Below are 24,127 nucleotides of genomic sequence, written 5' to 3'. Positions count from 1 at the left end.
CTGTGATTGGGTAGAAGGAGCAGGGCTACTGGCCTAGGGCTCAGGAGCAGGGCACCAGTCCCCGGGAGTCTGTAGTGAGGGCCCCATCAGCACAGCAGACAGAACAAGTTGGAGACTTGATCTTTAGAATGGGAGCACAAGCTAGGGGCTGAGACGGAGGACTAAAGGAGAAGCTTATTAGGAGGGAAGTAGTTAGGTGCATGGCCTGTACAACGAGCCTGCTTGGGTTCAGAGCTTCATTCTGTCACTCATTACCTGTGTGACTTTGGCCAAGTTGCTTAGCCTCTCTGTGCCTCAGTTTCCTCATCTGAGGAGTTTCTCATCTATAAACTGAAACGAATACCAATGCCTTACTCATTGGGTTTTTGTGAGAAATAAATGAATGGATGTATGTAAAGTGCTTAGAACAGGGCGAGCACAGAGTAGGTGTTTAAAAATGTTAGTTACTATTATTATCAGAACTGACACAAATAACCAAAGCAGAAGAAGCCGCAGGGTGGTCCTTAGGTGGAACCACCAGAGTTATTCTTGCTCTTCAGTTCCTTCTGAGAAACCATAAGATTGGTCACAGGTTTCGGGGGGAGGCTAAGCTTCCAGATTGGGGTCACAGGGTAGAAGGGAATTGCAGAGGAAAGGAGCCAGGCAAACTCTTACAAGTGTAGGTGGGAGTGTGGCATTTTCTGTTTTGGCAAACTGTCATTGTGCCCTATGGCTTGTCCAGAATCTTTGGGCTCCCTGAGGCCCATGCTAGAGATGTGAGTAGTGAGAGAGAAGAGTCTGGAAGGCCCTCTGCTGTCCTGGGGGCTCTGTCAGAGTCTGGCTTCTTGAAATCTCCAAGGTATGCCGTGGCTGTAAGAAATATCATCTGCCTCTAGCCTCAGGCTGGCTCTCTTCGTAGGCTGCAGGTCCCCAAGTGAAGATGGAATTTGAGGCATTAAAGTACATAGTGCAGACTCTGTTTCACAAGTCCTGCCCTCGTGGATCCCTCTCATACACGTACAGACAAAACAGGGCTTTAAAGATGAGTTCTTTACAATACCAATAATGGCTACCATTGTTGGAGAGTTTAATCACGTGCCAAGGCATTGTGTATGTACCTGAGTGCCACACATTGATTACCTACCTCATTGAGTCCTCATCACGCTGTGTGAGGGAAGTGCTACCACTGTTCCCATTCTGCAGATGAGGAAACGGGCTCAGGAGTGTTTACTAGCTAGCTAAGGTCAAATGGCCAGCAAATAGAGCCAGAATTCCAGTTCCCATAGGTCAGTATTCGAGCCTGAGCTTTTAATGAGAAGCTTATTAAAAATGCTGGGGACTTGCCATATGAAAGGAAATACTACATTTTGACTGAAGTATGTGCTGTTTGCTCCCTTCCATGGTGAGCTGACACCAACTTGAAACATTTGCTATTCCTGGGCGGCATCTGTTTTGGATCTCCAAGGACTTTGATTCACTCTGTGGAGACTCTCTCTGGGAGAGGCCAAAGTTCCTTATAGCTTCTGGGATCACAAAACCCTGTTCAACAAGATCCCTCAGGCCCAGGTCCCTAAAAACTGTGTAATAAATTTACCATCAAAACAATCTCACTGGGTCCCTCTGAGACCATTATGCTACAAACAAAGGTAACATGATATTCCGATAAATATTTCTCCTGTGAAGTCATTAAGGTTTCCCCCCTACACTATACTCTATTCTTCAAATTTAATATAATTTCATAGTTCCCCTAAATCATTCATGAGTATATACACAACATTCAAATGTTCCACATCCTGTCATTTGAATAAGAATAATTATTAAAGTTTAGGCTGAGTCTAAAATGCAAAAGCATTTTACTGTTTTTATTATTAAAAATGCCGTAATGAAATTTAAAATGTTATAGTAATTATCTTTTCATTGCACAAACCTACATTGTCAACTATGCCACATTAAAATGTTAAATCACTATTTTAATATCAAATTACAGAGAGAGGAGAGAGAGAGAAACTGCCAAACTTCGTCTTATGTGCAGTGTATTTCTCTGCAACGTTCTACTACACATAGTCTGTCATGGTCGAGAGGACTGCATTACACAGGCAACACCACAAATTTTGGAAGTCTCCAAATTGAAACAACCAGGAGGTCTAGGGAATATGTGCTGCTTCGTCATTTTAAAAAATTGGAATAATTAGCTATTTTTCGGGGTGTTCCAACCCAAGTCTGTAGGACATCAGCGGAAGCTAGCAAAAGCCGAGCTTGTGAAAATGCAATGATTTAGGGAAGCCATTCTGCAGCTTGTACGCTTTGGGCCCCACTGCTGTGGTCTCTGCTACTCGTGGCCAGCTGCCTTGGGCTGTCACTGCTGGAAGCGACTCACAGTAGAACATCAGGGCTGCTTGTGTTGCCCTGCGACACGTATTCATGAGGACAAGGTGTGGAGAGGAGAGATACAACGGACATCCAGGCTCTTGCCTTTCAGTGACTCCAGGATGGTTCTCACAATATTATTAATATCTGTAAAACCGAGCTACATGTCTTGATTGCACTGCATATAATCATTACACAGAAGACTTTGACCTGGGGCTTTGTCCCATTAGGTGGTTAAAAAACAAACAAAGCACATTTTTACTAGATTTCCTGAGGAGCTAATTGTATATGACTCTAGTTGCTTATGGGAAACTATCAGATGGGGTTCACATTAAGTCAGGAACTCACTTTGGAAACTTTGAAATCACACAATCTTATTATCTATGCAGTTTTTAAAAATGAGCTTGTTATTGTCAAAACTAAGCATTATCTGAATAGTACCAACAGGTTATATGATAAACCAATCGGACTGTTAATGGAGATTGTCAAGTCAGAAACTAGTTATCTTGTGCGTTGCCTAATTGATGTATACTGATGTTATTTACATTAATACATCAAATCAGCCTTAAAGGGTGCTACAAATTGAAAGCTTATAACCTAAAAGAAATTTATTAAGAGTGTCCTATAGTGAAGAAGTAATTCCTTTTACCTACCCACTCACCACTATCCCCCCACTCCTGCCATATTAACATCTTTGTTTAGTTCCTGGGTGTCTTAGGTTTGATTCCCCAGGAAACAGATAGAGATGAAGACATGTATACAAGAATTTTATCAGGGTGTGCTTTGGAAAACAACACTTCTAAGTGAGTGAAGAAAGCAGGATGGGGCAGGAGGAGAAGTTGAAATGTGATGCAGTTGCAACAAGGCCTCAGCCAATCCCACTGGGAGCTTGAATGTGGATGGCTCATCAGACAGGTCCTCAAACTGAGGCAAGGGAGCTAGGACTGGGTACCCCTCATCAGCCAGTTACTGGATGTGAGCTACCCCTGTGGGAAAACAAAACAAAACAAAACAAAACAAAACAAAAAAAACCCCACATAATTTTGGGCAAGGCAGCCCCTTTGGCTAAGGGAAGTTCCTGGAGATGGACTCAGCTATGAGCCGTCAACAGGTAACACCCTAATAACTGGTAGAGTAAGTGTAAGTGGCACACCACAGAGCCCAATACCCTGGGTAACACCACAATTCACCAGGTGGGAACTAAACTCAGCATCCTCTTAACAAGTTAAATTTTCCTTCTGACTTTCCTCTCTTTGTTATCAGCATCACCATTTTTCCTTACCCAAGGTAGTAGATAGAAATCTGAAGATTTCTAAAAATTGCCTCGGGCAATTTTTAACAGTCTGTCACATTTAATTTCCAGCATATTTATCCTTTTAAACAATTTTAAATAATTCACTACAAAGTGAAATCTGGCATAAGTCCTATCTGTCTTTTACTCTCTGAATTACTGAAGAAGCCAAAACAACAGATTTCTAGGCAGTTTCTAGGGCCTGGGTTGGGGACTGGTGATATAATTAAGGAATCGGGAAGTGGCTGTCTCTTCTTCCTATTTTAGAGAAGAAAGCTGAGTCCTTGGTTGGGCAAATAAATATTCAACTATTCTCTGGAAGTCTAACTCTGTTTATAAGAATGCAAATGAATGACTTTGAAAGAGAATGTTGTTATTTTGTGTAAAAAAAATTTTTTAGCATGAGCTAAATGTTTTCAGAGATTGAGAGTTTTCAAAAACCTAGCTAGTAATTGTGGGTACAACCTTCCCTTCCACTAGTATAACTATGCTGTCAGAGACCTAGCTGCCACTCCAAACACTGTCCTCGAAGTACTCACAGGGAAACACAGGGGATATTAAATTATCATGTAATTAAATTAAATTATCACTTTGCAATCCCACCAATAAGGATAAAATGGCACTTCTGTTATGAATCCTTGTTTGCAAATCCTTTTACTTTGGGATGAGAACTCCATCCTGGCAGAAGCAGTTTTGGCTTAAAGGTGAAGCTGAAGATTAGATGATTATACAAGGGTTCTTGCACCCAGAGGATTCTAAGGACAAAAATTAGAACTCATTTGTTTTTTAAGATTTCTAATGTTTTGTTTTTGAATAATTCTACTTGCCCAAAACATGGGTCTATATTGTACATATTGATAAGTTCACATTGTAAATATAAATCTTTTTGAAATCTATTTTGTTGTTGAGTAGTAAGTGGGATATTTTAATGTTAGGAGCTTTCAGATATGAAAAGAAGTATCTATTTCTGAATGAATGAGCCAGAAACCAGTATTAATGGTTTGAAGCAAAAGCAGTGGAGGCCACCAGTTTCTGTTATCTCTTCCACATCTCCTGCATGCACAGTGCTTACAAGATACCATAATGATGCTCACGGTGCAGAGAACACATGATCTCAGATTTCTATTATAACAGTATAAACAGGAAAACAGGACAGAAAAATGCTTGGGGTTCAGTTTTCCTCTTTAAGCCCACAAGATCTCTTAAGCAAGTCCCATTGGGTGCATGGAGAAGAAAGAAAATGTTCCTCCAAGAACCACCCCTAAAGTCTTGGGAGCAACAAAGAGCCCATGCAGCTGACACAAAGAAGTGCCCCCAAGTATACTTTAGATGTACGTGTTTGTGTCTGCACAGGAAAATGCATGTTCTCGTTGCAGGAATGCATTGCCTTGAATGAGCCATATGAGAGAACCCCGTAGCATGATTTCATCTGCCTTCCCCTTTTCCTTCATACTCTCTCTGGGATCTATTCGGATCACCCAAGTGGCAAGGGATGGATGCATCGTGGCACAGTGGCATCTCATAGTGGACACAGAGGCCTTGAATCCAGCATCCTTGGATCCAATAGTCTTCACTCAGGAATGCTTTGGAGAAACCATCTGAACAAGGGACTGTTGAAAGGATGGCTTAACACAGAAATACTCACACGTTAGCCTGCTTCAGCATCACCTGAAGGATTTGTTAAAACACAGATTCCTGGGCCTCATCCTGAGTTTCTGATTCAGCACACCTGGGGTGAAGCCTGAAAATGTGCATCTCTAACAAGTTCTCAGGTGATGCTGATGCTGCTGGTCCAGGGATCACACACTGAGAACCCGTGGTGTAAAGAGAAGAGAGCCTCCACCGTCCTCTTCTGAGGTCTTCAGATTCATTCCAGTTCCGAGCCCAGTGGTGAGGATGACTACCAGGAGGAGGTGAGTGAATGTCTTCAGGGAGGTGGTTGTAGGGTCCCGAGATGAGCCAACAATCGGAGATGGGAGCAGGGAGTGTGGAGTACATCTGGATGAGGACCTTGGGAAATCAGGCAAAAAAACTCCGTTTGCTCTTCTGCTTCTCTGCAAAAGGTATGGTAAAGTTATACAGGTACACCTCTTGTTATAGATGCAGCTTGTTTTGTCTGCACAAAATAGTGTTCCTGTTCCCTCAGGGAACTGCTTTTCCCCACTCCAACCATCGATTTCTGGTGGGTGTAGAATCTGATCATTATGCTCCTGGGCCACAGGGGGCGTTGTGTGACCTTACTTCCTTGCCAAATATTCCTATGGCACATGACCAAAGCCCAGCCAACCAGAGTTCTTCCCTGAAAAATTTGTAAGTTCTACTGGTAGGGAAAGTTTTCATTTGTTTCTGGTCACAGAGCTGTAAGAAGGGATTCAAGAGTTGCTATCAGCCATATCTTCTACCAGGTAGAATGTGCGAGAATGAAAAAGACAAAAGACAAAGAGGAGTGGAAGAGAACGGTGTGGAGCTATTTAGGTTCTGCAAAAATGTTTTCAGTTCTGCATTCTCTATTAGTCTTGTTCAGTCCCCACTCCTCTCTCATCGCCCCACCTCACCCACGTGTGTGGTTTTTGCTGTTGTTTACAGTGGTTTTAGTGTGTTTCTGTCACTTGCAAAGGAAAGCATACTGACTAGTATCCCTTTTGTAATCAATCCATCAAAGACAGAGGTAGAAAAAAGAAGCCATGGAAGGGTGTTGGTGATGGGATGCTCATGTGTATTGCCAGGCTCATGCAACTGCAAAGGCACAGAGTGTCACTCACGTCTCCCTAAGAAAAAGTGCAAGGATACATGTGGCTACTGAAAGGACCAAAAAGCCATGACAAGTTTAAGGCCAGCTACTTTCTTGGTCTCTCCCTCCTGCCTTCTCCTCTCTGTCATCTCCACTCTTCAGTGTCTGTCCCACTTCCATTTACTCCTATTTGATCAATACTCTCCTGACTTTCTCATCCAAATCCCAGGAGGTCAGCTAATTACACTGCTATTCCTACTGAGCAGGGCCCTTTGTTCTCGGCCACTTGTGGCTACTATTTCAATGAGGCATCATCTCCAGTCCTATCAGGGCTCCTCCTGAACAACAATAACAAAAGCTGGGGAATTTAGGGTTGTGTCCACTGTGAGACATGTGTCACAGAAGACCAGGAATGAAAAGTCACAGTATACAACATCAAACAAATATGAAATAAAAACATTTGCACCAGAAAATCGAAAGGGCATCAGCGAGGTGGGAATTGAGGAGATACAGTCCCACTTGCTGAAGGACTTGCTGAAGAGATCTGGGCCAGAGCCAAGTGCTTCCAGTCCGAGCAAAAGCATCACGACCAGGGTGAATATTTTTCAGCTCAGAAGCTTGAGGCCTGTCACAGCCATAGCAAAGCCACTGGCTCTGTACTGGGCTTGACTTCTACTAATGACTGGGGGAAATAAGATAGCCACACATATTCTAGCCTTTCCACCATCTCTCCAAAACATAGACCTGAGGGGGCGGTCCCTAATAAGTGACCTTGGGCAAGTTTCTTAGCTTCTGAAGCCTCCCTTTCCTCATCTAAAGATGGCATTAGCTGCTTTCATAGGGTTGTTGTGAAGAGCAAATAAGACAATGTCTGTGAAACAGCCTAGCTCCAGGCACAGATAAAGTGCTCTCTGAATATTAGTTATCATGGCTGTATCATCATCATCATCATTACCATCATCATTTTCATTATGATACTTTCAAGGTGAGTGAGTGTAATGTGACTCCAGGGCTACATTTGTGAACAAAGCTTATCTCTCTACCTGTTTGCTGATACTAGTCATTTTTTCAACAAACACCTCTCATTTACAGATTAAATTAAAATCTAAATATATTTAAATTGTACAGCTATAGATCCAAAGTGAACACTACTTCATATAATTTAGAAGGCTTTTATTTTAAAAAAAGAAGGGAGGAAGGAAGGAAGGAAAGAAAAAAGAAAGAGATGGATGGCAGGCAGGAACGGAGGGAGGGAGGAAGGAAGGAAGGAGGAAAGAAAATCACTGGTAAATGTCCTTTTCCACTTGTAAGATTTTATAATCAATTATAAAGGAGATTCCTATTTTAATTAAAGTACCAGTACAACAACAAACAGAAAAAGATACCAAAAATCATTTCATTCTGTAATATAAAATATCTGAGTATATTTACCTTATGTGAAATCATTCAGTTGGTCCAATATGCCCCTAGTATTATCAATAGTTTATTTGAAAAAGATATGAAAAGGTTGAGAGGATGTGATTTAAATATAATCTACAATTTTAAAATTTAATTTTACATATCATTATGCTGTTCCATTATATATGCAGGAAAAGGGAAGAACAGTATTCTTCAGACTTGAAAAAAATTAATCCATGTTTCTTGGCATGGACAACCAATGTTATATTTAAAATATACATATATAATGTGAGACCCATTATTTAATAACACTCATGAAATCTAGCTTGTTCACTTTGTAACTTACAATAAAGAAGTTGATCAAAGAAAACTACTTTCACTTTTTATTACATTGTTACCATTTTTATGGACAAAATTTTAAATGTATGATAAAAATCCAATATATAGTAATTGAAACATACAGTCTGACCTCACATGGCTCTGATAAATCTGTTCATTTCTGGCCATTTTCAGTGTTGCTATAGTGAACAGTGTTGACAAGTGGATGAAAAAAGCTTATAAATGGAATTCTGATCATAGATAAAACTGAACATAAACTATCTCCCAACATTTCTGCATGTTGGGAGGCCCGGTTTGTGCCACAGATGGCCATCTCCCAATAATACATAAAACATTTCTTGCTGGAGCTCGGCACACATTGTTGAATGCACAGGTCATTTGAACAGAACAATAATTCAATTCACTTAATAATGACCTCACTGGGAACAAACACAGACACACGATAATGCTGCTAGAGGAACAAAATCATACCAGAGTTTTAAAAATGAAATCCTTAAAAAGCTGCCATGCTTTCTTGTCAAACTAGCACTTAAATGTATTCAGTGTTTAGCGACGATGCAGGCTCACTGACTTTATTTTAGTCTCTTGAATTTTACTGCTGTATCTCTGTGCCATGTTTCTTCAGTTTTCAGGCTGGTAGCTTTCCTGGGAAGGTCATTGGTGCCCAGTGAACCCTCTGTTGGCTTATTGGCTGAGATCATTAGTAAAGAAGCCTTGAGTTCATTTTTTTCTTTTCTAATAGCTGAGATGGCAGTCCATGAAGAATGACTGTAGAAAGTTTTAGAAGTACACATGGGAATCATTTAACCAGACCAATAAAATCAGCTATTTATGTAAGTAAAAATTATTATAACCACAACCCAAAAAAAAGTCCATATTTTTTTTTAGAATAATTATTAGGTTTAAGGCTAATTTTATTTCTAGCTTATAAGGCTTAAAATTCAGGATTCCCTGCATTGGCAGAAATAAACGAACTCAACTAGGAGAAATCAGAATCCAGAGTGACCTCTTTTTAAACATCGCGATGCTTGCTAACAAGATCGCTTCATGTTTTCACACCAATAATACACATGGGATCAGGCCCCATCTACCCAGGATTTTTAGCCATGATGTTCATTTCTGCATTTTAAAACTAAGCACAAGTGCTATTGAAATGAGACACTCTTCAAAAAAAGAAATGAGGCACCTTACTGTCAGAGCTCTAACTATTAATACAATGTTCTTTTGTTGTCCACATTTATTATAAAAGCACACTTAATAAAAAGCAGGAGCTTTAAATATGTTTTTGCTTAATGTATTTTATTAGAAAGATCTTTAAATTTTAGGATGCAAATCATAAACTTGCAAAATAGAAGGGTTAAAAAACAGAATGAAGATATAATCTATTCAAGTAATTCTCATTTTAATGTTGGAGAACGGGGATATTTGTGTAGGAATTTTGTCAACAATTATTTCCCCCTCGATCTATCCTGGAAGGGGTGAGAAAAAAATGAAATCTACTTTCCTTTAGAGTAATGCTTTTATGCTGGAGAAACACATTTCTTTATAGGAACTAACCCATTAGCTTATTTCTGTACCTGCCTCATCAATATCAGCTGGGATACCCTGTAATAGTTGCAATTTATTAACCTCTGCTGCATAAAAGCAGGAGAAAGAACACTCAGGTTATTTTTCCATGAAAATGGTAGTTAGGGGAAGGGGCATTTTAAGGATATACTGGTATGGGGGGGGGGAAGTGGAGGGAGTTAACAAAGCAACGTATATTTAAATTTTTGAAGCTTAAAGAGGAATCTATAATCCAAACAAGATACCCCTTTTTCCTTCTTCATCTTCCCCTCCCTCCTTTCACTGATATTTCTCCCAGAAAGCAGTCCTTGCCTCTAAAAGAACTTACTGTCTAAAGGAGAGAAAACGCAGAAGGTAAATGAATAAATGAATAAATGTAAAAGGCAACAGGTAATTTAGAGACCACGTTGGTATCGTAGGAGTTCTAAGAAACAGATCAGGAAAGTCTTCTTGAAGGAATCGTGAGGCATGTGTACCGCTCCAGCTCCTGTGATATATAATAGGTTGGATCACAGTTTTCTGTGAAGCTGAGGGGGGATTTCCCTTTACCTACTTCCCCTGGATGCTACTTTCTCTCTCCATCTTCCAAGATGCAGGAGATTCTTCTGCAGCTACACCCACCATTTCAGTGGCAACAGTTCGGCTTCTCAGTTCACCTGGAGCCTGCCTGAGAGCCAGGAAGGGTTTGCAGAGCCTGAGAAGAAAGCTGAAGGGTCCATGTACCTTCCTCTCAAAGGAAGAGAAGGGAGGTGGGACATAGGAAGCCATACTTCTCTCTGGGCTTAGTCACTTGGAAAGGGGGAGCTGGAGGGAGGAAAAATCCATTGAATACTGCTAACAATCACAGTAGTAACATTTACACAGCACTTTCTGTGCAGGGAACTATTCAAAGCACTTTGCATGGGTTATTAACTCAGGTGATCTTCAGAACAACCCAATGAGGAAGTACTATTAATATCCCCATTTTACAGATGCACAGAAATGCGAATTAACTTGCTTCAGATCACACAGCTATTTAATTGATATAGTTGGGACTTGAGCCCAGACACAGCCGGACTCCAGCACCTCTGCTCTTACATGGATCTCAACTCTGGGGCTGCACATTAGAATCACTTGGAGAGCTGCTAAACAATACTGATACCTGGGTCTCAATCCCAGAAATACGGATTTAATTGATCTATAGTGAGGCCTGGGGCAGGAGGACTTTTTAAATTTCCCTGGGAGATTCTCATGTGCAGCCAGGATTGCCAGCCATGCCATTCTACCTCTCAAGATCCTGTTACCTCAGTATCTCCGTACCTCTCCTGTCTTCCCTGTTACTCAGACTTAGGGTTTCCAGGCAGGAATTCCTGCCCATTCTCATGAAGTTTTTCACTTTACCTTTCTTGAATCCCGAGAAAAGTTGGTTGGGAAATCAGGAAAATTGGCTCCTTGAACCTAGGTGGTTGGTAGTATCGGCTGTCACTTTGTGGAAATGATTCATCATGGAGAACAGAAAACAGTTTATATCTCGGAATTTGGGAATGAGAAAGCAAAAAAAATTCCTGAAAATGGGTGGGAATTCCCTCCCAGAAACGCTACTCACACTGTTCTGCCCTCATCTTAGAATCTGCATGCTTCTTTTTTTTCTTCCCACACAAAATGGCCCTTGTGGTGGTTTTAAAATATGTCCACAAATTCTTTGTCATTCCTCTCTTCAAACGGTGGAGCCTAAGTCTCCTCCCCTTAATAGTGGGCTAGATGTAATGACTCTCTTATAATGAGTGGAATTTGGTGGAAGTGATGGTCTGACTTTCAAGACCAGGCCATTAAAGACATTGCAGCTTCCTCTTTGTCCGGCCTCATGAATTGTGGATTGCTTGCTCTGGGGGAATCTAGTAGCTATGTCATCATATTATTCAAACAGCCCTGTGGAGAGGACCTCATTGCAAGGAACTATGGACTCCTGTCAACAGCTAACGAAGAACTGAGGCCCTCCAGTGAGTGACCATTGAGCGAGCCAAATTGGGAGTGAATCTTCTAGATCCAGTCAATCCTCAAAATGACCATTGCCCCAGGTGACATCTTGAATGCCACTTCATGAGAGACCCTGAATTGGAGGCATCCTGGTAAGCTGCTCCCAGATTCCTGACCCTCAGAAACTGTGTGAGATAATACATGTTCATTGCTTTATGCTGATAGATTGTGGGGTAGTTTGTTATGTAGCAATAGATAGCTAATATAGCCATCTTCATTCCCACCCCACCCCCAGGACTTCCCACATTCACTAGGAGCTGGGGAAGCTGCCAGGGCTGCAAAGGAAAAGTGTTCTGACATCCCAAGATGGAATTCTGAACATATTTACCATAGAAACATAGCTGCATGCATATTTTTATATGTACATATATGTATGTGAATGGATAAGACAATTCTGGAAAAAACATGCCATACTATTAGTAGTGGTAGAGCCAGAGCCAGGAGAGGGACTGGGATCAGAGTGGGGGAGGGAGGGAATTCTCCTTTCTGTTCTGTAGACAACTGTGTTGTGTGGATATTTCACACTGAGAATATATCTATCTATGTATCACCTGGGTAATGAAATGTATTTTTCCACATAAAAGTGAGGGAAGTGAAAAAAGAAACATAATCATATCTGAGTCTGGGTTCTGCTGGAAGTAGCATATTAGGAATATAGTTCTACAAGTACATTATGGAGACAGTAGTATTTTGTAGTCTGTCCTGATGACCTTAACATCAGGTAGAACACTGAATTAGAGGCATTACGGTGATGAAGAATTAAAGGACAACAGGCCTTGGAGCCTGACCCTCACATGTGTTTGATTCTTGGCTCTGACACTTGGCAAGTCATGCAATTGTTCTGAGCCTATTTCTTCTTCTGTAAAGTTGCGATAATATAAGAATTAAAGAAACTAAATATGTAAAGTGCCTCAGACAGTGAATGATCCAGAGGTGGCACTCATTAAAGGGTAGTTATCCTATGTAAAAAATGTCATTGGTTGCAAACACATACATTTTCAATCATTATATGTAAATAAATTGAGGACTCCATGAATTAAATATTTTGTTGATTTACCTTTTTTAGGGGGAATGCAAAAGGTTTGTGAATCAAAATAGATTTTCAAGACATATTTGCTGCATGAATATTGCAAATTTCACAGAGGTCAAATATTTCTTTTCTATTTAAAGTGATAAAGACCTTAACAATTCTATTCCAGTTACAAGGGAGAAACTGTGGACAGTGGAGATGAGCAGAGAATCCCAAAGAGTTAAAACAGCGCTAGATCTGAACTCTACTAGATGGCAGTACCAAAGAGAGTTGGACTGTAGCATCTTGTACACATACATTAGAGGTCACACACAAGGATTCTACAGGCCCCAGAATGTCAGCAAAGACATTTTGTTTGACCAACACATTGTTTTTGAAAAAGAAAAATTGAATTGATTGGCCACATTTAATCTTGAAAAATACAATTTTAGACTGTTCTTAAAAAACTGACATATCTGGCTATCTTGGGACAGTTGGCTAAGACTGAGTCATGGGTTCCTCCTTTGGTTAGAATAAGGATGTCCAAGAGACCATAAATCCTACTTGGACTGGCCTAAGTTATTCATTAGAATCATTTCCTTGCCCCTGTAGTGACTAAGTTTGCACCTCTGAAATTTTGCATGTTTGCTCCAATGCAATAAGAGTGTTATTGGAATAGGATGATCATATGCTTCTATAATTATAAAAACTGCCTAATCATGCCTGCAATGTAGAGATCCCAGAAATGGAGGCCGTCTCTCTCTGTTTACTTGTTAACAAACCGAAGAAAAGGAATGTGGAGCTCTCTAAAATGTTTCTGAGGAAACGAAGAGTTGCTCTTTATAACCTACTATACTTCAACAATGAGCTAATATTTATCAGGAAGCTTTCCAGTCTTTCAAATGCCCTAAAGTTGCATGTCATCATAGCCAATCTATTTGTGTCATCTTTTTCCATTTGACTAAGTAGAATGGGATTCTTTTCCTTCTATAATATATATGCTCAAATTCTACAGAAGGAAGAAAAAGCTGAACTATGACCCTTGCCCGTGATATATATAGAGAGATACTTATCAACTTTGGTGATATTGAGTTCATTTTTAATATCATGGAGTCACTTGTGAATCAATACCTGTCCAACACTTGTCTAATAAATGTTCCTGTCTGACCATTATTAAAAATAAACGAAAAATCAGTCCTATTTCCTTAACTCTGCTTGAAGATCTCTCCACAGCAAAATTATCCCCCATAATTAACAAAAACAAAATATGAATTTGTGGTAAAGAGAAACTTTCATTTGCTAGTTATTTTTTTAAGTCTAGGTCATTTCCCTCCAACATCTTATTAAGAAAACTTTCAAACATACAGAAAAGTTGGAAGACTGGCACAGTGAACACCCATACATATATCATGTAGATGCTACAATTTACACTTGCTGTATTTACTTTATCACATATCCTATTCATTCCTCCATCAATCTATCAATTCATCTTCATTTTTTGATACTTTTCAAAGGTTGAAGACATCAGTACATTTTACCCCCAAACACTTCAGCATGCATATCATTAGAGTTCAATATTTATTTATGGGGTTTTAAAAACGTTGTTTAGTGTGGCAAAAGATGTATAACATAAAATTTACTGTTTGAACCATTTGTAAGTATACTGTTCTGTGGTACTAAGTACATTCACATTGTTGTGCAACCATCACCACCATCCATCTCTTGACCATTTCATTTTTCCCAACAGAAACTCTATACCCACAGACACTAAATCTCTACCCTCTCCTCTCCCTAGACCGTAGTAGCCACGATTCTACTTTCTGTATCAATTAATTTGTCTACTCCAGGTACTCATATAAGTGGAATAATAAAATATTTGTCCTTTGTTACTGGCTTATTTCACTTATCACAATGTCTTCGAGGTTCATCCACATAGTAGCATGTGTCAGAGTTTCCTTCCTTTTCCAAGCTATATTTCATTGTGTAGCACATTTTATTTACCCATTCATCCATCGATGGACACTTAGGTTGCTTCCATCTTTTGCCTATTGTGAATAATGGTGCTTTGAACATGGGAGTGCAAGTATTTTTTTAAGTCCCTGCTTTCACTTCTTTTGGGTCTATTCCCAGAAGTGGAGTTGCTGGATCATGTGGTAATTCTATGTTTAGTTTTTTGAGCACTCTGGTTTCTTTTTTATGTAAAATTTATACACAGTGTAATGTACACATCTTAATCTACCATTTGATGAGTTGTGACAAATGCATACTCTATGGATATTTTTTGTTTCTTTTTTAGGTCCTCATTATATGTAAGAATTTTTCAGTTAGAATGCTGATGCTTTTTGTGACCAAAATCCTGATGGAAAGTGTATAGGCTTGGATGACACCAAGCATCCAGTTTCAGGATTTACTGACCTGATCTATTTATATACTTTGAAATCTGTAAAGGATCTCACAGTCCTGAAATCAGGAATTTGCAAAAATAATTATCTCCATCTTCCACTACTGACTATAAACACTTTACCTTGTGTGAGCAGTGACGACAAGAGCTCCAAAGAGGGATGTTTTTGAACGGAAAAATGCATGTTGAGCTCCATTTTTTAGCTCCTACCCATCACCAGGGATGAGATGATCTCCCCCTGCATCCATCATGCAGATTTTTCAGTCTATAATGAGATTCTTCCTCAAGATTCCAGCAAGCAGTGAGTGAAGTTTATGTTGCAGATCAAGAATTTATATTACTGAAAATAAAAACAACAGTATATATAGCAATTTTTTTTGCAATCAGATTGGCAAACAAATGATAATAGTTTCATTGTGAAGCTGTGGAGAAATGGGCATTCTCAGATACTGTGGGGGCATTAAATGGTATGACGATTTGCTAATGCCTGTCAACATTTTTAATGTCACTTTTTCCAACCCCAGGAATTACACTTCTATGAATTTTTCTTACAGAGATACTTGTACAAGTACACCAAGATATATTGGTACACTGTTGTTCATTGCCACATTGTTTGTAGTAGTAAAAACACTGGAAACAAACCAAATATCAGTCAGTAGATAACTGCTAACAATAAATCCTGATATAGCCACATTTAACTGGTATAACTTGCTTTACCAGCTTGGACACAAATAAGGTTACATCTTTTTTATTTTTTCAAATTACATTAGGCCCAAAAATCTATGTGCCGGATTAGTGCCAGAGGAAGTCCACTGCCTGTCTCCTTTGTAAGCCCTCTTCCCTCCCCTCAATTATCCAAACACCCTGGGGCTTCACTCCTTGCAAAGTGGCCAGTCCTGCTTCTAAATGTCTCATGGAGAGAGAACTAGGGAATCTATTAGGAGCCTTATTTTCAGTGCCTGTTGCTTCTGTTTGCCATAATATCTGTTGAAAGCTGCAAAAGTAATAGAGACTAGCATTGTAAAATAAAGAATGGGGAAAAAAAAAGGTTTGATTCTTTGTTTTAAAAAATAAAAGTAAAGATTATCTTATCTTTAAATATGATTTATCTTAGAAGATAGTCATATAACAACTCTAATTACAATAAGGCTCTAATTTTTAGAATAAACAAAGGATGAATCAAGTGTTGATTTGGTGAGAGGAATAATTTTCTAACAAAATTATTTGATAGGAAATTTTGACACCCTTCACTTCACACTGACTTTTATAGCAGAATCACACAAAGGTCATCTTGGAAAAAAGATGTGAGGGCTTCATCAATTTCCCTGAGAGCCTCTCTTAATCCTTTGATATTCAAATAATTCTCCTTTTGAAGAACTTATCCTCTTATCATCCTTGTTGTTTTTCTCATCTTTAATTGTTAACTGGCCTAACACTGCCAGATACTCATTTGCTTATGGAACAGTTCTACAAAATCACTTTCAGTGACTTCATAAAATCCGGCATCTTTTGCAAGATTAGCAATTTTACATGGCAACTGAAATGCATTTTATTTACACTGTATTGTCGGATGTTTATAACATCTACAATCAGCAAAATTGACTGGCTGAGTGGGGATAGTGCTGGTATTAAGTTGGGAGGGCTATTTGAGTGGGGACTAATTTAGTAAGTGGCCAGTTCATCAGTGGACATTTTCCTGCTATGACTAAAATCTGCTTCCCTACACAACTTAGCAACTACTGGGATTCAGGTAATGATAATGAATAGCTGGGTAATAAGAAACTTCTGTGCTATGCTGCACTGTACTAAAAAGGAATGAGGTGTGTGTTGACATGGAGAAACATTTATAATGCATTGTTAAATTTTTTAAAAGCGAGTGCCAAAAAGACTATGAATAGTATAAGAATGCTTCTATGAAATAATAAATGTTAGTATATGCATCAAAAAATAAAAATAAATAAAACAACCTGGAAATATATATTTCAAACTATTAGCAGTCATTTCTAATAGGTGTGTGGGAAATGGGGAAAGCCCTTCTTGGTAGCCTTATTTATAAGGAGTATTTATTATACTTTCAAATATGATGACAGTCAATTCAAAATACTTTTAACTAGTATAGTTAAGATAGGGCCAATGTAAAAATGGAAAAGAAAAATGGGCTGTTACTACATTAGTGTCCAAACAGGGTACTCCTACCTGAGTTTTTATAGGCCCATTTTGAAGGGGCATATTAGGATTCTTTAATATGAACCTGTTTTGTTATAAACACCCCAGAGCTCTTTCTCAAAATAATCAAACCATAGACAATTGCTGAGAGTCTGTTGTTTTCAAGACACTGTGCTGTACTTAGTGCTGAGAGGAATACAAGGATGTGTAAGACCGCTAAGAGCCTCATTAAATTCACAGTCCAGTTGAAAACGTAAGAAAGAAGCTCCTCAGTGAATGAGGTAGGCAACAACAGCTGGCCATCAGTGAGCAAGGTCTGAGCAAGGTGCTACAACTCTGTGAAGGTGGAGAAACTGACTAGCTGACTTCTCAGTCTGTCCCCACTTAGGCTTCTTTGGGTCAAACATTAGCTGAGAGTCAGTTCTAAGCGTAAGATAACACGCAGAGAAAAAGGCAACCCTTTATCCTCCACTGGAAGGGAAACTCACAGATTGGTCCAAAGGCCAGTTAGAGGTTCATCCAGATCTTATGAGAGCTTCAGGGGACTTTTGAGGGGGATTCTAATGAAATGCGATGGTGAGCAGTGGGGTATGTATTTATTCTCTGCTCCATTTATGAATGTGGAACCTGAGACTGACTCAAGGTTACCCTGCTGCTAAGGACAGGACCAGAATTTGAACCCAGCACTTGTGACTCTAGAGCCTCCTCTCTTCATTTTTATGACCCACTCCTTCCTCATTGCAGGTTACGCGCTCATCATTCCATGGTCCGGACGGAAGTAAGAGATATTGGGCATGGTACTAATCCATGTGTATATTTACTGTGAAGTTTACCCCAGGAGGAAAGAGGAAACCAGCCACAGGAATGGAATTTGGAGAAAGGTAACACCTCCTGGCAAACAACAAATATCCATGAAATCTCTATAGTCTTCCTGGAGAGGAGGTTGCCAAGATTTCTGTAGACTTGGTCTTCCTTTTCATTCCTGGAAATAATCCCTTTAGGGCAGAGTTGAAGCACATTAGCAGAGTAACACTTTCTCTTCTGCCTGTATTCTGTCTAAGTTGTGGATAACCAGAGGTGCTTTGGGTTCTGAAGTAAGTTGCAACAAAAATCATTTTTTTTAAAGTTGCCATTGAGATACTTCAATGGACTCACTTTGCATGGCATATTCAATACATGGGGTAAAAGTGCTTTATATGTGTTATATAGCATAACCTCTAGTGGTAATGTAGTAATGCCATAGTATTTACCACTTAATTGTACCAACTTGCTCTTTAGAACTCTTTGAAATACAAGGACAGCATGACTTAACTATCATTAGACTTTAGCTTGGATTTACGATCCATTCATGAAGAGTTCAAAACTTTTAAAAAGTGTACATTTTTTTAAAAGAAAAAAAAAATTGATCTTTTAGGCAAAGTTTATATGTATATTTATATGTATTTGCTTGCAAAATCATAGCAGGACCAAATATATGGAAAAGATGGTTGTAGTTCACTACTGTGGTCATTATGAGATACAAAACAAATCATTTAGGTCACTTACCTTATTGCAGAGTGAAAACAAACTGCTTCTTTCATACACTCTTCCACTCTTGGGATAGTACTTGAAATAGAAAAATATCCTTTTTTTTTTTTAATGAAAAATGTCTGGGAGTCTTTGTCTTGAAAAATTTCCAAAAAGTATTCTCAACATCCCAAATGATAGGAACATAACTTGTGGATAATGAGATACACATTCTTTCTCTTCTTTGCTCTCTTTATCTCTGAGCATGTGGAGACTTGGCATTGAACATTGCAATGACTTACGGACAACCTCAAAGGTTGATGAAAAATAATAACTTTCAGTTTTGCTGAGGCAAGCATCAGAATCCCAAACATTATTATCTGAGAACAAATCACTTGATTAGTGAGTGGGCCCAGCCATCCACCTGGTATTTACATCTTAAGCAAGATCATATGGTTCTCGCTAATTGTCACATCTGCAATAAATTCTGCAAAGAGATAATAACTTTGTTTCTTTGTGGAAAAAAAAAAAAAAAAAAAAATGGCCCTGAAAAGAAAGTCAACTGCTAGTGTAGTGCTGAAAAGTGATGGAATTTATTAATTTGCTTGATTATATTTAGACAACTGCATGATTAGATTTAGATTTAGATTATAATTAGATGCATGATGTTGAAGGCCTCTTGATATACGTGCAAATTTGAAGATTCCCTGTGTATACAGGCATTTCTTTGCAGACTGGCACATGACTTTTATGAGCAGAGATGGGAAGACAGCTTATGGTTTCACCTGTTGGTTAGGAAAATAAAGAAAGAAAAGATTACATTACTCTGATCTTCTGGGGGGCAAACACATTTAGAAACCAAATGTACTGTGTAACTGCTAGGGTCTGAGACTGCTGTTTGGCAATAAAAGCTCTCTTGGGTCAGTGAAGTGGTTGCTTTCTCCTAGAATTTAATTTCAAAAATCCTCTGTAGTTGACCTTGTTGTCCACCATTCTGCAGCTGAGAAAGGGCTCATTGTTTTCAGCTGAGCATTCCATAGAGTAATCACAGTAGTCCCAGAATTTTACAAACCACAGAATCAAGGTGGCTCCTAGGCATGATGTCATCAGGCTGTTGACAGGTGAAGAGCTGATACCATCTTTGATGCGCATTCCCCATACCCTCCTCCTGGGAATGTTATTAGGCATGTTAGGTTTTAACTGGAACACTAAAAGTTGAATCACTTATTATTCTGCACATGCCCCTTACTGGTAGTCAGTGAAACTCAGACGAGAATACCTTATCCAGGATTTGAATGTGATGACAACATGGCAAGATGTCAAGCATCTCCAGAGATCTTAGATGTTTGGCCTCTTTCCATTTGAGAGATGGCCTCTAATTTTCATTTGGCCTTCATGAAGATGTTGCAAAAAATTATTCTCATAACTGGTTCTAGCTGCAATTTTTAATGGTTGTCTTGGAAAAGTGGTAGCATCACATAACTGGACTTGTAGATTCTGAAGAATCTTAACTGCCTCAGAAGAACTCAAGGAAACTTAATTTCCAGACCTGGAAAAGATCCACTTTTTTGAATCATTTGTTTAGCCTTGTCGCCTTGAGTCAAATAAAGTGAGTTACTCTTTATGAAGCATGAACAATGCCAGAAACACATCATTAAAATGTTAATTTAATTTGGCCTGTTGAGGTAAGAATCCAGACAGTTTGGTTCACCTAAAAGTGACTGAGATTAATGATATTGGTTTTGATCTGGAATAATTCTGGTCACGTGAACAAAGGCAAGGAGATCGAGCGTAGTTATGAAGACTCATCGTCACCTTTGCCGTAGGCTTCGGACCAAAGTATAAAAATGTGATTTTGTCAGAGTTGAGGATTTTGTACTATTGGCAAACATTAAATTAACTTTTAAGAGGAAGATAAAGGTTAAAATCTATTTGACTAATAAGTTTAATTTTGTAACCATGGGTTTTTCATTTGTTCTTCACTTCCCCGCCAACTTCTCTGAATGGAAATGGGAAGATCTTTCTCCAGTGCTAAGAACTTATTTTGCAAATCACCAGTAGTTCCATAGTAGAAGTTAAAACTTTGCAGGCCCAGATATCACAAGAGTATTTTTTTTTTCTATGTCAAGATAAAAATCCCAACTTATGGCTTGGGATCATACCGTAAAATGTAAATAACATTTTAATGAGCGCTGTAGTGGAAGAGTGCTGGGCCTACCACTGAAGGGTTGGATTTAAGTGTACCTTGGGTCATAATGAAACTAGTTTGGTGGTCTTAGCTTCCCCAGTCGACATTTTCCCACACTAGAAAACCAGCACAGGAGTTGATGGAATTCCCTACAAAGGACAATTGCAGTTCTGCCCAAAACCAGAACTGGAGTGTGGATGGGATAACTGGAGGAGAAGCTAGAGGAGAAACAACAGAGCCTTTTAATCCTAAATTAAACTCCTGCCTAGATTTAGGAAGAAAGAGAAGGGGGAAAATAATTGCATGTGTATTTTTTATTTCTGTCCATATTCTGCTATCTCAAATGTGATCTAAAGACATGGCCTTGCTCCCATTGCTTTCGCAGTCCATGTTCTTGACTGTGAGAATACATTTTCCAGAAACAATGACTAGAAGCATTATATTAATCTCTCTATATTAATAAATCCAGCTCCTGCGGCTACCGAACTAAATACCCACATCTCAACTAGATTCTGTATGAACTGTTTGTGTCTTTCTTAACTCTCCCCGATTCCGAGTTCATCTTCTCTAACTAGCTACATCTCACCTGCCCCTTAATTCAGGCACAGTCCCACTTCCTACAGGGAGCCCTCTCTAATGACAAGTGCATACCTTCATCTTGTTTTTTTGCACTTGTCTCTATAGAACAGTTAATGTGTAATCATATATATCTGATAACTAAATTCCTATTACTCTTATGTTTGACTGATTGGAAATATATGTGAACATTTAAAAAGTAGAGGGGAAAACAGAAAACAAACAAAAAACCTCCAAACATAAGATGCTACATTCCTGATGTCACTGCACTTCAACATAGAGGATTCTTTAGTCCTTTTCCTCTTTGGAAAAAGACACTGGCTCTAAATCTCTTAGTAATTCTACCTGATTTAAAACTGACTTTAATCCTGCATGATAAATTAAGATTCAGTATCTTTTCACCCTACTTTTTTGGAGTAATTTGTCTGACCCAACACCTGTATACATAGATCAGATCCTCTAAGTGATCCAAAGGCATTCCATTTGGGCATGGCGGTAGAATCAGCTCTGAGAAGAGCAAATGGTGCTAACTCCCACCCCACTAGGACCGCCTTGACCTGTGGTTGCATTTAGAGACCCACTCACTGAAGGAAGGACATCTGAACCCTCTGATTGCATGTAAAGTTCCCTAAACAGCCACAACAGGTCTCCTTACATTATTCCCAACCTCCCGAAGTCCCTCCACAAAAAAATTCTACTTAGAGGAAGAAAGCATGGTCCCTGGGAGAATCCCAGGTAGCCAGCCAGGAGGAGAAATCCTGAGGTTTGACCCAGCACAGTACATCCCTGTAGCAGGATAACGTGCCTTTCCTGGAGCAGAGCCGACTTTGCCCGAAGGTTACATTTCCACACAAAGAAGCCTTTAAGGGTGCTGTTGCAGGCCTCCTCGCTGGAAGTTTATGTCTGTCAATCTTGGGGAGAAAAGGGCCATCATAAAACTGCAGGAGCCAGCAGTGGAGAATTACAACTGCAGGATCAGTGGAGGTCTGCCTTACAGCCCTGTTAGATGCTGAGCACTGGCCTCTCTAAGGACCCAGAACAATAAAGCGGAAGGAATTGAAGTCAATTGGCTGCTGGATTGCATTAGCAGGACTCAGCGAAGGGGGCACTTGCTGAGGGTGAGGCACGGGTTCTTGGCCACTGCCATCATGCCAATGTACTAGGTGATCCAGAGTCCGAAGAATGAGAAAAGTTCATCCAAGTCGAACAAGTCGAGGAGGCCCACAGACACGCAAGTTGGAGGCTGTATGCGTGGCAGCCACTGCAACTCCAAATGTAACTCAGCTGATTTGTAGTTCATAAGAACAAATACAAATAATGCCTCAGCGAGGGACTACAATAGGCAGAAAAACAGGAAATACATCAGAAGGTGGACCAAAACACTTTGCAGAGACACGAGGAAAAACAAAGGTGGTGGCATCTGAGAACAAGGCAAAGAGAAGCGTGGGAAGCCAGCAAGTGGATCTGACTGGTTTGGGGGCGGGGGAGCAAGTGGGTAATGGAGCTGAGAATAGAGAGGGCATCACTGCCACCTGTCTGGCAGCTCTGCAGCCCTGATTTTGGCAGTGTGGCCCTGATGCCTGCAGAAGGCTTGTTGGACCCAGTTTGAAAGCTTCCTAAAATATCCCTGGGCCTGATGCAATAGCATTTTGTGATGGCACTGCATTGCGATGTGGTGACAGGGTAACCTGGTAGTGTGGAAGGAGGGCCTTTTATGTCTTCATATGATTGTGTCTGAGAGAGGCCAAGTGAGCGGACCACGGACCATTCCCAAAGGATGATGGGTCTGTTGGAAGAGTGGTTAAACCCTCTGACGGGGAAGGAATTGAGTTCCCATCAGCGCACTCCCACTACAGAGGCTGGACACCTGGAGAGTGCTCCATCAGGGAATGGAGACTTAGAAGGATAACCCAAGGGGCCCATTAGCAGTCCACCGGGCACTCTAAAAGAGAGCGGAGGAAGGGCTATGCTAAAACCAGCCTTCACCCTGGAGAAAGCAGCAGAACAAGCAGTGTAGCTTTCCCCAGAGTAGGTCCTCAGGGCGAATGAGTTAGATTGGGGAAGAGGAGAGGAGGCTGGCCTAATCTGGAGAAAGCCACCAAGAGCCACCAAGAGCTGGCAGCACCATCCAGGATTGGCTTAAGTCTCCAAATAAACAATTTACCTAGCTCTAGGCAAGCCCTAGTTCTGCATAATGACTTGAATTTTGAAATGTGAATTAAACCTTGTGAAGGAATGCAACTCTTTTTTCCCTCCCCCAGACTATTTCTACCATTCTTAGAGGGTGAGAGGTGGGTCAGAGGAAGGTTTAAGATTTTTACCCCTTTGCCAAAACGTGAAAAGTGTCAACCACTTCTGCCATCCCCTCCCCCACTGCTCAAAGTGTTCAAAACTAAAAGCTGCAGCATCCTTTGAGCAAGTAATCAGCACAAGTTGAACGGCACATGCTGTTGCATTTCTGATCAGATTGTATGTTAAGCAGGGAACCCCCCCCCCTTTTTTTTTTTGGCTATATGCATGTCTGTTTAAAGAAGCCACCAGGCAGTGCCTCTCACTTTGTCTTGGCAGGGCACAACCATCAGACGAAGTGGGAG

At 40.0% G+C, this 24,127-nt stretch overlaps 1 protein-coding gene across 1 annotated transcript in view; it reads left to right on the top strand.

Annotated features, from left to right (window-relative positions):
* Positions 1-5,396: 5,396 nt before the first annotated feature.
* The window catches only part of ATG10 (autophagy related 10), a 334,391-nt gene continuing 315,660 nt past the window's right edge, over positions 5,397-24,127 (top strand). The window contains 3 exon segments of the mRNA XM_019746380.2: positions 5,397-5,550; positions 11,578-11,779; positions 18,008-18,144. Of these exon segments, the coding sequence (XP_019601939.2) occupies positions 18,058-18,144 (87 nt within the window). The 5' untranslated portion in view covers positions 5,397-5,550; positions 11,578-11,779; positions 18,008-18,057.

This window comes from Rhinolophus sinicus, linkage group LG03 (assembly GCF_036562045.2).
Source record: "Rhinolophus sinicus isolate RSC01 linkage group LG03, ASM3656204v1, whole genome shotgun sequence".
NCBI classification, from domain to species: domain Eukaryota; kingdom Metazoa; phylum Chordata; class Mammalia; order Chiroptera; family Rhinolophidae; genus Rhinolophus; species Rhinolophus sinicus.
The sequence above is the reverse complement of the archived record's forward strand: the minus strand, read 5'-3'. Positions and strand labels throughout refer to the sequence as shown.